Raw genomic sequence first — 15,960 nt, 5'->3', positions numbered from 1 at the left:
AAGGGCATAAGACCCATTTAAGAACCAACTATTCAATGTAACTAAATTTGAGGTTTAGCCTTAGCAATCATTTTAAATGCACATGTTGTTTGAAACTCCTTTGTTAAAGTGGATTACATCATCATTTTCATCCAGCTGCTTTCAACAAATTTGACTTGATGGTAAGTTCGGTCATTGGCATAGCACCAGCCATTGCTAAATCAGAACAGCGATTTTCTATCGACAGAAGGTTAACATGGTCTTCAGTATAAATCCCAGTTCTGTTGAAAACTGAAAGTGGAGGGTGTGAGGAGCATGACCACTGAAGTACTTTAGAGGCAAGCAGCTCCGTCTCTTACGCCACTTTTGGGAGAGCCTGCTTTATTTTCCAACATGCACATCTGTGTGGCTATAAATACTAGAATCTCCAGTGAGCTTGCAAGACTCAGAGCCTGATTCACGCTAACCTTAGCGGGGTTGTACTTTACTTTGAATAATGAATCTAAGCAAAGTCACATTTTTTGGTTGCTTGAATGGCTTTTTTTTGTTTGCTTGTTTCAGCCACCACGTAACTCATTGTTAAGTGTAAATAGTTTTTTTTTAAAAAAAGGAATTTGCTTCTTAAAAGCAATGGTGGCAGACACATTTTCTCTGTTTTTCATCTGCCTTTGCTGCTCACTGCCTCACACAAACATTTCACAATGAGAAGATGCGCCTCTGTTAAGACCAAAATCAATATCGAGAATGTCCATTTCAGGTCCCTTTAATAAGATACAGTTCTATCCCACAACCCATTCCTGCATGTCTGCCACATCTAAGGAACCTTACAAGTTAATCATCAGGTGCTCCATAGCCCAGTTCAACGTATTTCTAAAGACTAAAAAAAGAAAACAGAAATGTTTCAGCAGAGGGAATTGGTCACATACATCAGTTTGCCTTTTCTGATACGCAGCCCAGTGATATTTGTGTCTCTCTAATTAGAGCAGCATTCAGGGTGACATTAACTCCGAAACCTCATAGCGAGAACCAGAGGTTCCTTCAGAGAGCCGAAAGAGAGAGCGAGTAAGTGGGGTAACAAATGTTTCTCAATGTGAATGACAGATGTAGCATTCTGTGCTCCACATTGATTGGGCTCGGATGTTGTATTTCACTTTCATACAGAATCCATGTGGTTTCAGCGCAAACTCTCAATAGGCAGCCCCCTTCTCATCTTCTAAGTAGAACATGGATTGAGAGGCTTGAAGATTTCAAACATATGTCTGGGACATGCCCAATGCTGCCAGCTAAAATGAACAATTCCTTGTTCTCTGTGAATGAGAGGGCAAGACAGGTCTTCTTGCCCTAGTTTTCAGGCTTTCCAGATGGACTATAAATAAAGGATTTATGTTAGCAATGAAGCATAAATGTGGCATTTTGGAGATGGATTAAGAAAAGATTGGGACATTGATATAATTTGTATGTCAAAGCATGACTCCCTCAAAAGTTGAACAGATCAGAGGGTTTTCTCTTCCAGTTGAGCTAATGATTTGTTTTTATTAGGCCTACAATTGTAATACAAAATAAAATGACTCCAGCTGGATATAAATAAATCAACCTTGACACATGAAAAACAGTACGCTTTTTTGGAAAACAGTCCCCTTGTATACTGAAGCATAGCAAAATTTGGACCTATGCTTGTAATTACAATTTACTGTACAATTTACAGTTCATTTATCTGCCACTGATAGGGATTCATTTAAATGACTGTTACAACTGAGGGCTGTGGACATGTCAATGGACACACACACACACACACACACACACACACAACCATTGATTCAATAAATACTGGTTCTTAAATTGACTCACGCTTCAATGTGTTGCTTTCAGTCTTTACAAATACACTTTGGCGAGTTCACTATGCACCAAAACAAATTTTTAAAATTTTATTTTTTGAAATATTTATTTTCAAAAAAACACTCACATCCATTGGTTTAATGACACAGAGGAAGGAGACTGATTAATTTACAGTTTTATGTTAAGATAAGTAAATAAATTCAGTTCAAGTGTCTCTATCTGTCAATATAATGCATTGTATTTGATAATCTTACAGAGTTTGGATAAAGTCCCTCAACTTCTTTTCACCACAAGCACAATGTTATTAATTTAATCCCATAGCATAGCAATTTAATTCTGTTATTTGCAGAAATTTCCCAGGAATGACAAAGGTAAGAAAACCAAAAGAGTTGATTCATCACTGCTTTGTGTTTGCTACCATAAGACATAATGTCAATCATAATTTGTTTATAGGCACTGGTCAGGGTATTAACAAGAGATGCCATAATTAACAAGAGATGCCATAATCCAAATGGTACACCTATAACAAGCTGGTCCAGAATGCAAATTACCTTTAATTGGTATGTATAAAAGATTGTTTTGGGCTGAGGTAATAATCTTCAATCAGAGACTGGAACAATAAAATAGCATGCAACAGGTCAGCAATACAACAGAAGGAAAATCTTCTGAGCCAGTTGCTCCAAAACTTCAGTCTGTGTGTGTCTGTCATTAGAGAGGAACTGAGATCACAGAAAGCAGTCTAAAACACAGAAACACCAAACACGGGGTATACCAAAGAAATATAATTAAATGATATCCAAAAAAGATTAATTAGATGCACCATGCTAAACGGTGAGGAATTAAACACCGGAGGGAGAAGGCAGCAAGACGTCATGTTAGTTAAACAGCATGAGCACAAGCTAACATTCAACATGAGCACAATCTAACATTCAGCATGATATTGTGTGCTACAGCTTTCCTTGTGGGTAATGCAGTGGAAACGCAATCATATTGGGCCCACGCAGCAAATGTTTGGCTGAAGCTCCAGATAGCCCAGTTCGAGTGTTACAATCAAAAACAGGTACAAGCATAGCTGGGCTGATGACTGCTCTAGGCTGAGTCATAGATGGCTTGGTCATCCATTAAAGTCTTCCGTTGTTTTGGGAGATGGCTGACATCCACAGCTCGAGGAACGGAGGAGATGCGTAGATGGGTGGATGTCATGGAGTGGTCAAGTATGGAGCCCTGCAAAGCCTTGTGGGTAAACAACAATGCCTTGAAAATCCAAACTGTTGCAAAAGGTTGAAAATGCTTTCATTACTGAGATACAAGTGATCTGCCCAGGCAATACCATGAAGGTCGGAAAACACCATGTTGACATTTTCAGTTGAACTGCAGCCACAAGGTTCATTTAGAGGCACACACTAATATCATCAAAAGATTATAACATTAAACCAAAAAATTGATAGGGTGCATTTCAACAGTATTTGGAATAAATCAAAATCTCTTTCACCACGGCTACTCTTCAAAATACTTTTCTGTTCTATACTATTGTAGTAATAACAAAGTAAATGCTGAATTATTTACTTTAACTATACTTTTTATTTTAACTTTAACTATATTAAGCATAGCAGTTGATGTTCACTTCTACTTCAATGCCCTTCCACCTCTATTGAATTCATATTTTTAGTTGTATCTTGCTGCTATTGTGCCTTTTCTTTTCCAAGGCTATCTTGCCGCTGCAAGCAATATTAAGGTTGGCCTGAATCTGCGGCCACATACATTGTTTAATTATAATTTTTCACTGGTTGTTGGAATCACAGCATGTAGGTGTTCACAGGAGCAGACATTATGGCTTGTTGACACACCAGATCTACATAATTAAGCAAATGTAAAATTTCTGCAGGAAGGCACCAAATTCCAGAATAATCATGCCAATATAATAATAGTTATTGTGACAAAACTAAACTAAATAAATCCTGTCTAAAGCTGTTATTAAAACATGGCAATGTAAAAAGTGATGAAATCAATGAATATTTAAACAAATATTTAGACAGTTCATCTTCAAATAACTCATGAAACCTTGAGAAAATGGCAGCAATTTTTTTATCATAAAACATATATTCTGATTGGGTGCCACTTTTATGTTTCTGACTCAATTTTGGAATAATATGATGTTATTATTGTGCTCTTGTGATACATTTCAGTTATTTAAAAAATGGAAATCATGACATATCTCTTAACCAGCACACACCATCACATATGCTATAATATAGTATGTGTAGAGGGGTTAATTTAAAAGCTGTACAACAGGTAAGTGTATTTACATTTTCTGAATTAAACAGAATATTGTAAAAACACACAAATACTTAGTGTCAGTGCAATTATCATTCCAGCAAAACGAAATCTTTCGCAGTTCATATTCTGAGGCCACACATCAGCAATGCACACCAAATGAAGACCTGACAATCCTGTGACATCAAATTTGCAAAACCATATCCTACTGAAACCAAAGTATTTGTTAAGACAAGCTTTGCTTAATTTGCTTCAAGTCACTCATGATCCTTTTACTATTTAATGCAAGCAAAAATGTTGCCCTCAGTCATTTAGGTATGTCATGATGCTGCTCTGCTGTGTGAAGGAACGCTTTTCTCTGGTTTGTGAGTGACATCATAGCTGTCCTCGGCTGGCCTAGTGAACCATCTGCTGGAGTCACCACTTTCAATCTGCATCAGGGGGAATCACAGCAAAACAGGCTTGCACAGAGATTCAGTATCAGTTGGCACCAAAAAATGGAACGAAAAAGATAAATGCCAACAGCTCTGAATGAATTCATTGTAACTCGACAATCTGATATCACAAACAAAACATTACACGAACGGCACCTCAGTTATCTGAAGGCACTTGTTTCAACATGCACCAGATGTTGAAAATGAGGAAATGAGGATAAAAACTTTAGGGAATTTTGCATCAAGCCTTTAGAAATTTTCTCTGTGAGGCCGATATACTCTGCGTGTGACATCCAACTGTTCCCTGGGGTAAATTTTCAAATGCTCCAGTTACTATATTTTTCCATTCGATGTCAAATTAATTCCAAGGTCTTACATGTACATAGTAATTTGCAACTGTAAGGCAAATTTATACTATTTCACAGAAGAAACACCCCTGCCCTTTAAACATCTGGGTCAGACAAAATGAACATCCTATCCTACTATATTTGAAAACATCTAATAATTTTTCCCTTGCTGGAAGAAAATAGTCTCTTCATACATGTATTCAGTCTATGTGAAATGGAAACAAGAAACCTAACTTCACCTGATCTCAACAAACAAGGGTGTAATTTGAAATGTCAAAACTGTAAGGTTCGTGAGCATACATTGTCTATTGTCTGAGATAAGGGAAATGTGTTTTAATTGCTTAATGAATATCGACCACCATTACAAAATTTGCTTCTTGATAATTTAGGTTTGTTTTGAGAAAATCATTTAAGACCATTTCTCTTTAGAACCAGTTTAAACTTTTAAACACACTTAGGAGCTTTTATGTGGCTAATTATTTTCCAGGATGAAAAGATTATAATATTAAGCATTAAAGATAAAGATTAAGTTAAGATTTTATAGATACTGAGAGTTGTCTAAACAGTTGTCTAAACTGCCTAGTCCAGAGTGTGCCTAGGATCACATTTTTATTGGAATACCCGCAAAACAATTTGCACCCTCATTAAGACACATGTGTATGGCCCAGATAATGCAATTTAGTGAAGGAAGATACAATTCGGTACAGCTAAGGTCAACCATGGGCGGACCTATTTTATATTATAATTATTTATATAAACAATCTGCATACGGTAAAATATAGTCCCTTTCAAAACTTTGTCAACTATACAAAGCATAATCTCATTGGAGCAGACAGTTACACAAGGATTACAGAGGACGGTTAGGATCTATTTTTTACGGTGACAGGTAGCGCAAGTTAGTTGTTAATTTTTCCTGTTCCTTCCGCTGACACACGCAAGAGTAGAAGGTGCAAAAGTATTATTATTATTATTATTATTATTATTATTATTGAAATGAATAGGCCTGATGGCGGCATATTAAATAGTGTATGATTATTTTTCTTCTTTTTTTCATTAAGGTTGTGATTTTGAACTTATAAAAAATATTGAACTCTTTATCATAATAGCTACACAAACGGTATTTCTGTGTGTACCAGAGGATTATTCATTAAATAGGCATTTATTACACCTTTAAAGCAGACTACAGATGGATCTTAAAGTATTCTTTGTTTACATACTAGGCACCCATTATCTGGATCGGTATCACTGAAATTATTTAAGTACTGTAACAAATTTTTCTTGTACATAGAGGTGGATTTTATTTCAACTTGCATGTCTTTGGGCAAAAACCTGTCGCATGTACCGTAGTGTTTAGTTTTTTAATGTATTTATTTTATTGTTTAGCATGTTGTGTGAAAATGCTGCAAGTTTAATCATTGCGTTTCTTCAACGAAGGTGTTCGTTTAAAGGCGTCTTGATTTTGTCTGGTCCACACTGTTTCCTAAGCACTACTCTCACGAGCACGTTAATGCACTGGATGTTGGTCATGACACGTGGTTGTGCAATATGCTTTTCAAGCATTTGCAAATTCCGTTTTATACACATATATTTTCATGTAAACATCGTTTCATTTAACTCCCTGGTTACACGGCGCATGCATAACCAACCATCTTAACGCAGGTTTTCAAATGTCCCTCTCGCGCGTGGACACATGGAACGCGTAGACATGTGGCCTGTGTCAGCTGCCGCGTTGCAGAATAAATACCGCTTCGGCACGCTATTGAAATAGTCATCTTTTAACTTGTCAATACAATGGACGATGTTTTATCGGAGCATTTCGGCATTAGTTGAGTTTACATGATTCGTATTGGGCTACTGGGATAAAACAGTATTTTCTTTAGGTTCACATAAAGGGCAAATACCCTAGCGTGACTTTGAATACAGTCGGACATAAATTGTATATGACATCCCAGTCCCTAGTTACATCCTTGCACGATATCATTAATAACTTATTGGTTCGTTATTGAATATACTTTACAAGATCCGAAATCCTCCAAATTCAAAAGAACGAATGTCAAGAAATTAATGTATACGACATATAAAGAAATTCCTTTATACACAGTGGCTACTGAATCATGTTTTAACAACTGTCGACAAAGCTGCAATCCGAATTTAACCCACAAGATCATTTCCAAGCATTTTGTTGTAAAACAACATTTATTCTCATTGAAAAAATGCGTAAAAATGTCGAAAATACAAGAGGTGCCAAAGAAAATACAACGATTCATTTCTGAAATAAGAACACATTGCTTATGGATTTCATTTTACTTACGTAGCTTACTCAGCAAAACGTAACAGTTTTAAACAAAAATGCCTCAACGTGTCACCCAAGAAGACGATAGTGTTTAGACAGTTATACCCTAAACTGTTTTCGACACGTGCCACAACAAGTCTAACATATTTTATTAATAAAATCATTAGCTCGAAACACGCAAAACAAAAATTTATAGGGGTCACTTTATTAAGACAGACAGTTTTGTCGGTGAAATTAGATTCACATTTAAACTTACAGCTAGGCCATATGAATATATTACTGTACTGTATTTCACATCATTACCTCAGGCACAGATAGGCTACTTGTGTTAATGTATATAATTTAGGCTGGATAAATGCAACGAAAACGTACAAAAATAATCCTACCTTCATCAAGTAGTTTTTTTGCGTTTAAAACTTAATACATTTAACAGCCACTAGTGTTGCATATCCCGTTCGGAAAGTTCTCGGCATTGTGTAAAGCGGTTCCTTGGTGTAAACTCTGCAGCAGTAACGACTGGGCAGTAACAGAGGGGGGTACTGGAAAAACAGAAGTCTGTGAGGCACAGTTACTAGTGGGGTTCAAGGACCCCCCTATGATGCTGTCTATGGAGAAGGGGGACCGTTGAACTGGGGCGCCCGATTTTGTAACAGTCTGTACAGAGGATGGCAGGTTAGGGCTGAGCTGAGGGTAAAAGCGGTTCCTCGCCACATCCGTGGTTGTAGACATTAAAGAAGATGCCGGGATAATGGTTCCCCTGTGCGAATGCCGGGACTGCTGCTGCTGCTGCTGCTGGAAGGAGAAGAGCGCTGAATGTGTGTGGTAAGGTTGCAGCTGTACTCCATATCCGCAGCCGTAGGGTGAATAGCCATATGCAGCAGCCGGGATAAAACTGCCGGGATCCCTCAAAAGGTCAGCGGTTGGTTGCCTTTTGAAGCGTTTCCTTCTCCTCAAGAAACTGCCGTTGTCGAACATGTCCGAAGAATCTGGATCTAAGGTCCAGTAGTTGCCCTTACCCGGGTTCCCAGGCTCCCTCGGTATCTTGACGAAGCAGTCGTTCAGGGATAAGTTGTGCCTGATGGAGTTCTGCCAAGCCGGGAACTTCTCCCTGTAATAAGGGAAACGATTGCTGATAAAATCGCAGATCTCACACAGCGTGAGTCTCTTTTTTGGACTTTGCAGGATGGCCATCGTAATTAAGGCAATGTAGGAGTAAGGGGGCTTGACTAAGGTGTTTTTTCCCGCTGGCTTGAAAGGATTGCGGGATGCGCTAGCCAAGAGAATATCGTCATGCATCCGAGCCACCTCATCTGCATAGGACCGCGTCTGGGTGTCTCCATCCTCTCCCTCGCCGACCACATCGATGTCAGTTTCTTCCGAAAGAATGGATGCATCCGACATATCAGAGCTCAAAGTCATGGCTCACTGCTGTTTGTTCCCGAATCCAAACAAGAGATACAATTTCTGCTCTTTGTTTTAGGATCACTCATTAGGAAAATAATATGATGTGGAACGATATCACGAAAAGTCGTTTTTCCAAGTCCAAGTTGAGTTTTTCAAGCGCAGCACGCAGTCAGGTACAATCCGAAACGGTATTTTTAAGTATAAAATGATCTTAAGAGGGCAAGCTCTAGGTCCAAAAGAGGGCGGGTCTTCCCTGGCTATTTATACGAGCACGAAGATCACATGGCTATTCAACGTCATCGGCGCTTTTGCGAAGTAATAGCTGGTTGAATGGTTTGCTAGAGACTGGCAAATAACTATGGGATTTAAAACCTATTTAAATATTAATTTATTATGTTTACAATATTTCAACACAGAAAAGCTGACACAACACATGTAAAGGCATGCATGTGATGGATATGTTTTTTTACTGAGCGGATGTACATATAAGGGATTCACTAGGAATATACAGTAGAATCATATTCTTGGAAAAAAGAGATTTTTGAAATAATTGAGGCAAAAAAATTTATTCATAGCAAATTTATTTATTTCATGGAGCAAATGCAGCAGAACTGATCGACTTTAGGAACCGAATTGTAACTTACATAATTTCAATTAGCAAGGTGTGTGCGGACCCCGCGGGACTCCTTGGAAAGCTGTAATATTTTTACTGATAGGACTAGGACTATCCTGGCTAAATAAATAAAAATGAAATGGAAATATGCGTTTTAATCGTGCAAGGCACGTGATGTTTTATATGTTCAACAGACAGTCCACCTTCCAACTTTCCTTTAAACGGTTTATGAACCGTCGTTTCCTGTAATATTGGCCATTTCCGTGTATGTTACAACTGAGCTATGTTTTAATTTGACGCTAGAAACAAATTATATCAACATTTATACAATTTTGAGAGCTTATGTTTAATCTTAATGCGGTATAGACGCAAATAGGTTTATCTGAGATTAATTCCGAAATTCTTTTTTTGACCCCACAAGTAATTTGTTTGGCTGTGCTACGTTCATTTTCAGTGTGAATTTGTCGATTTTCTGCATTTGACTTGACTAAATTGTACTTTTTTCTCTGTATGTATGTATCATCCGAATTTATTGGCTGTAACCCTTTTCATTTCGTTTATGGTAAAGACTATTTAATCTGATGTAGTATTTAGCTCTCGGTGAGAGCATTTGCCAAAGAAATACCTTTAATAAAACTAAAGCTTCAGATTTGCTATGATTCCCTCCAACTTTTCTTATATTGAAATGTTATACGCTACGAGCATCACAAATAGGTTAATGTAATCATAAATAATTTATAATTTATATTTGCAAAGGATATTTTACGGCTTCTGTACAGAGGATATGTAATCGTACAATCCTCCGTTTAGTATTTATTTGTATGTTGTATATAAGCCTAGCCTATAGTAGGCTGTTAAAACAGGAGATGAAACGCAGATGTATAGTGTTCTTAAGGCATTATTGTGACCAAAAGCGTTCCGTTACATTCTATGGTAGCCTATACAGGATTAAAAGTTAGCAAAACTTTCGGTTGTTTAAAAATGATAATAAACTTAAACAATCCCTCAGGTTTCTCAGCAAGTCATTGTAAGTGAAACTTTTCGTTGATGAAGGGAAATTAGTTTTAGAAGTCACTGTTTCTGGGTGAATCTTGCGCCACCGACGCGTGGCATAGATATTTGAGTGGATAGCACAACCGCGCGGTTGAAATGTTTATTGCAATTCTTCCTTTGGAATAAGATGTCAAATGTGCTCAACTGAATAGACTAGTCTGCCCAAGTGGAGTTTGATTACAGGTTGTTTAACGGTGACCAGCAAACCTCTAATTTACAAACATTTGAAAGAGTTCAAATTAATTGAATGAGGCCTACTCATTGCTTAACAAACATCAGAGCAAATAGCCTATATGAACCGGATCTGAGCTCGAAGGAACACTAAACCTATGTGTCATGTAATCGTTATTGATATAGATTAGTTGTGTGATTAATGGCATCTTTAATTAAGGTTACCGTTTTCCTTTCTTCTTTTTGTCTGTGACGTACCCTACTATGCGTCTCCTACATAAACCACGTCTACAGGGGTGATCAACTCTACCCTGAAATTAGTGTTTCGCCATATTAATAATCACATGTAAAGGAATATACATTTTTCACAAAAAATGACAAACATCCATATTTATTTACCGCTAGATCTGCTAATATGCAGAATGACCAGATGCGTTATTTATGTTAAGTGTTAAGATTCTCATTAGGGAGACATATTTATGTAGGCTATTTCTTTTGTTAATCGGTCAAATATTCAATTTGCATATCTTAGGTTAGATGTTGTAATAGCCTAAGCGCTGTAAGTTCTGATAGCTTGTAAACAAGAAAGAGAAATGCATAACATCTGAAGTTTTTTTCTCAAAATACTAAATCGGGATTTGGACTACACTTGTAGGCTACCTGGCTACACCACTCTGCGAATTCCTGAAAACAAAATGTGTGCAATTAATTTCCAATGATAAATAGTCTGATGCATGCACATACTCAGAAATAAACGAGATACGTTTTTATTTCGTGACCTGTGTCATGTTGACTGAAACTGAATGCTCTTCAAGGAACGGCCTCTCTCCTCAGAAAAGTTCGCGTTTCGGACACCCACGGCGACCCACCCTCAACTGCCGCGGATTTTTTCTTTTTGTACCCCGGCGTCACTTCCTTTCGCTCCTCTGCCTTCCATCTTGCTCCCGCGTGTGTACGCTCCAAGTGCACAGGTCAGTGTGGAGCCCTAAAATCTTTCATTTCCCGCACAGTCACACCCAACTCGGACGGCACAAGGTAAATGAAATGGTGGTCGTTGACACTGGCCAAAACAAGAATCGCTGAATCGATGCTGAGAGAGAAAATTCCTAGTGTATTTAAAGGGGCCTGGTCGGCGTAGTGTCTTGGCAGGCCACGGGCTGAATTAACCTAGAATTTAGCCGGGTAGGTAGCTGACGGCTAGCACTTGTTTAGCGTTACTTATGTACAGTGGTCAGTGTTAACGTGAGGTAATCGTCATTGTTTAAGCTAAGGCGACTTGCTAACTAGCAACCTTGTTTCATGGCCACGGGCTGACTGTATTTTGGTGTTGATAATTACGCTGTCTTTAGTTTTCTGACAACTCCGGTTGTATTACTCACAGACCGTAGCTAATGGTCGCTAACATTATCAGCCCTGATCTTGCGAACGAATTCTCTTAACAGGTAGCTAATTTAGTGTTGGCTGGCTAATATAATTACGTCGATAACTATCTTATCAACTAATGATAGTCATAAGAAACGTATTTAGCTAGTCATCTAAGTGTTTGTAGTGTCGAGGTGTACACCTAATTAACTAACTAGAGAGTTACAGTGGCTGATGATGGCTGACATTAGCCACTCTGTCTAGTTTAGTTGCTTTTCGAGTTATCCATTTTCTAATCTAACTAGGTGAGATTATATTAGTTTCTGTTAGGCGGAGTATCTAGTAATCCAATGTTTATTAGTGTTGCTGTTCCCTCAGCATTTAAGTACGAGATTAACACCGGTTGCTAGTTAGCCAGCTAGTTCAGTTAACTCCAGTGGTCAGTTAGATAATTGTTAGCTAAAATAGCTAACAAACCATAACGAGCTAACCATCTATAAACAAACACATCATGGAATCACGCGTTATATCCAGTGATTGTTGTTGGATAACATACTAATTTGATTAAAAGTTATCCACCGACTGTTAGCTTTATAAAGTGGCTAACAAGGAACCGGTCGTTACATAATCGACGAGATGGCTTACTGTGTGACTGTCAGTGCTACTAGCTAGTGTATGGCTAACGTTAGCTGTGCAGTGGGTCAGTGTATATTATCTAAGTTAAGTAAGATGAGGGATCAGTATTTTAAAATCTACAACACGGTTAGCTAACACTGCTGCCACCCACGCTGTTAGCTTGCTGATTTAACTATTATTATATCATTGGGTGGGATCTTGCTGTCATCTGAGACTCATTGTGGCCGGAGCCATGCAGCTGCTGTGCGTCAGAAATAGTTGCTGGGCGTTTTACCTTACACGACTGACATAACTAACTGTAATCAAATTAGGCTGAACCGGAATTCTTTCATAAAGTGTCAGCTTAAACGTTAACGTCCAATTTTGTATTAATTTCTAGATGAAAGAAACTATAATGAACCAGGAAAAACTCGCCAAACTGCAGGCGCAAGTCCGCATTGGTGGAAAGGTAAGACTGATCATTTGTCATCAGTATTTATCGAGTAAGTTTCATTATATCTAGTATATCTGTTTTAAATTAGTTGAAAATGAAGAAATATTCATTTGAAAAGAAAATCTACATTTATAAAGCTGATCCTTGTGTATCCTTAATGTTTACCTTTGTTCGGTTGTATTTGACAGGGCACTGCTCGCAGAAAGAAGAAGGTAGTACACAGAACAGCAACCGCTGATGACAAGAAGCTTCAGTTCTCCTTGAAAAAACTTGGCGTCAACAACATCTCTGGCATTGAGGAGGTAAGTATGTATTGACATATACAATATTTCCAACACTATGAAACAGTCCTTTCCTCTGTGTCTGTGTCTATGTCTGTGATACATGCTTTTATTCCCAGATGTAACTATATTGTGTTTCCATTGTGCAGGTCAACATGTTCACAAACCAGGGAACGGTGATCCACTTCAACAACCCTAAAGTGCAGGCATCTCTGGCTGCCAACACCTTCACCATCACGGGGCACGCTGAGACCAAGCAGCTGACCGAGATGCTGCCCAGCATCCTCAACCAGCTGGGGGCCGACAGCCTGACGAGCCTCAGGAGGCTCGCAGAGGCCTTGCCCAAGCAGTGTAAGTGAAACCAGGGGAGGAAGTTGGTGGACAGTGTAGCCGCTATTATTTTGAGAGGGCTGTTGTAGCAGGCTGCCACATGGCATGGGGGCTGTGTGAGAATGATGCAGATGAACAGTTGATATCCGGGCCGCAGCCTTGGCGCCTTCTCTCTGCTCTTATCTTTAACGTTACGTCTGTAACTTCCCTGTCTCAGCTCCTAACATGACAGCAAAGTCACCACTCCTTAAATATGCCTTTCACAGATACAGGCCTGTAAAGGGATAATCGGTAGTGACACATACAGCAAACTGCCTGTTAATGTTACTTTCATCTGAGTTTGAACTTTACATTATGATGGTAACACTGCCATGCCATCGCTTTGTAATGGTTGTTTTAGGCCGTTGTAATCGCCAGATATTATCCCTTACAGATGGTTTTGAACAGTTCTCACCTAGACAAGAGCATTTGTTTGTCCCATTAAAACAGACTTCTTGTAAATTCTTTAAAATAAATCATAATTTAGCATCAGTTGTGGTCTTAAAAATGAACTTAAGTTGAATCTGTCCAATATGTTTACATTACATTGTCATTCCTTATAGATTAATCATCTATTTGTATCGAAGGAATAAGCATGGCTAAGTATGTAGTGATGTGAATTGAAGTTACTGTGAAAGTACAGCGTGTGTGGATTTTTAGAGCTAGGAAAGTGGAACAGACCACATGCATGTTGAGAAAACGATGACTGTAGTGAGCATTGCTCTAAATAAACATGTAACTGATTTTACACACTGTCCTTCTGCAACAGCTGGAGATGCCAAAGCGCCAATTGCTGCTGGTGAGGAAGATGATGATGAAGTTCCAGGTGATTCATTAATCTTTTTTGCTCCTGTGAAATAGATATTCGTACATTTGTAAAGGAACAACATTCATTGTGTGTGTAGAGGGTTTTCATTAAAAGGTGTCGATTGATTATATTGCATAACGAATTTCAGCATGATGGCCAAACCCTTTATCTGGTGTTAATTTTAAGATGTCTTTGAAAAATGCATTCTGCTTCTGACGGGTGAAGTTGAAGCTGTGGGGTTTTTGCAAATATATTTTCCTTTAGCATCAAACTGAGGTCCAAAAAGCTATGAGCTACCAAGCGATAATCTAAAACTGCCTACAAAAAAGACAGTTGTCACAGTATTCTTGACTGCTATAACACTGATCTGGGTAAATTATTCATGCAGCTTGGGAAGTGTAACTTCAACAATAATTTGAATTTTGTATGCAGTGGGCTGTTGTCAATCAACAGAAACCCTTGTCTTTTTGATGTAATATGTCCTGCATTGTGTATATACAAATTATGACCAGCACCTCATGCACAGGTTAATTTATTTGCTTGCTTAGTCCTGAAGGTAAAATGTAAACCTCATAAAGCTTCTATTACAGACTGTCCTTCTGGAAGCCCCTGCTTTGGAACCATGTAATTTACATTTGAGACCACACCAATTCTGGTGTAATTGCAGGGAAAATGCATATTTTTCCATCTCCTGTAAGCTAAATGTGGAGCATTTACGAACTTTGTTCACCCAAGGCCACTTCCATTATGCAAACTCCCTTTTAGCCTCCAGTGGTAGAATTTTTACAGGTTTAAAGGATTAAATTCTGAACTGACCACTTCTGAATTGGCCAATGAATTCCCTTGTTGAAAAGAGAGAGGGGTTATGAAATTCTCGTAATTATTGCATACATGTCTGCTGAAGAGTGATTTTATCTCAAATGAGAGAAAATGCACATGCACACTTTTGAATGTTTGCTGCTTTAAAGTGATGATTCTTAATTTTGTGTCCTTCAGACCTGGTGGAGAACTTCGACGAGGCTTCAAAGGATGAAGCGAACTAAAGAACACCCCAAAATCAGTTTCCCAACTTGATTGGGCAATGTGGAGCTACTGTTTTGTATTTCTTTGTAATGTTACATGCTTTTTTTTTGTATTGTTCCCATGTCTATATCGGGTTTGAGAAATCGATACATTGTACACACGTCAAAATTTGGGGGTCCTGTATTTTTGCTGCTTGTCCTGCATTGCTGAATCCAACATATGTGCGGCCTGGTTGAAATGATCACATATGAAATAAACATTTGCATTCATGAAATGTTTATTAAAATGACAAGTTTTGTGTGACTTTTTCTGTAATTATTCTGTCATGAGTGTTAATAAAGAATAGGGTTTATCTAACTGAAACAATTGGCTAATATGAATGCACAGACTAATGCATGCCTATGAGAGCAGCATATGCCAGAGGACCTAGGTGTAGAAGTTCAAATCTACACAGACGTTTTGTATGACGAGCTCACTGGTAAGACACAGTACTGGTAAGATGTAAATCAAGGCCTGGATAAACACATTGTATATGGATTTGGCACTCCACTAATCCATTTTTTGTTTAAAATGGATATGGATTGCATTATAGAGAACTTTACCATGTCTTCATTTTTTGCTTTTGAACTTTGGTGTTATTTTAC

General features: G+C 38.2%; 2 protein-coding genes across 3 annotated transcripts; one reads left to right on the top strand and one right to left on the bottom strand.

Annotated features, from left to right (window-relative positions):
• Positions 1-7,589: 7,589 nt before the first annotated feature.
• LOC118777280 (forkhead box protein D1-like) lies at positions 7,590-8,582 on the bottom strand. Its single transcript, XM_036528091.1, has one exon. It carries the CDS (start codon positions 8,580-8,582, stop codon positions 7,590-7,592), a length of 993 nt encoding a protein of 330 aa, XP_036383984.1.
• Positions 8,583-11,321: 2,739 nt separating this feature from the next.
• Positions 11,322-15,484, top strand: LOC118776551 (transcription factor BTF3). 2 transcript variants are annotated; one of them, XM_036526939.1, is made up of 6 exons: positions 11,322-11,375; positions 12,782-12,850; positions 13,024-13,137; positions 13,266-13,467; positions 14,255-14,311; positions 15,290-15,484. In XM_036526939.1, the coding sequence occupies exons 2-6, from the start codon at positions 12,782-12,784 to the stop codon at positions 15,334-15,336; spliced, it is 489 nt and encodes a 162-aa protein (XP_036382832.1). In that variant the 5' UTR covers positions 11,322-11,375; the 3' UTR covers positions 15,337-15,484. The 2 variants fall into 2 exon arrangements, with proteins under 2 accessions (XP_036382832.1, XP_036382830.1); XM_036526937.1 differs by having other exon boundaries at positions 11,332-11,439.
• Positions 15,485-15,960: the final 476 nt, after the last annotated feature.

The sequence above is a fragment of the Megalops cyprinoides genome, chromosome 4 (genome assembly GCF_013368585.1).
Source record: "Megalops cyprinoides isolate fMegCyp1 chromosome 4, fMegCyp1.pri, whole genome shotgun sequence".
NCBI classification, from domain to species: Eukaryota; Metazoa; Chordata; class Actinopteri; order Elopiformes; family Megalopidae; genus Megalops; species Megalops cyprinoides.
The sequence above is the reverse complement of the archived record's forward strand: the minus strand, read 5'-3'. Positions and strand labels throughout refer to the sequence as shown.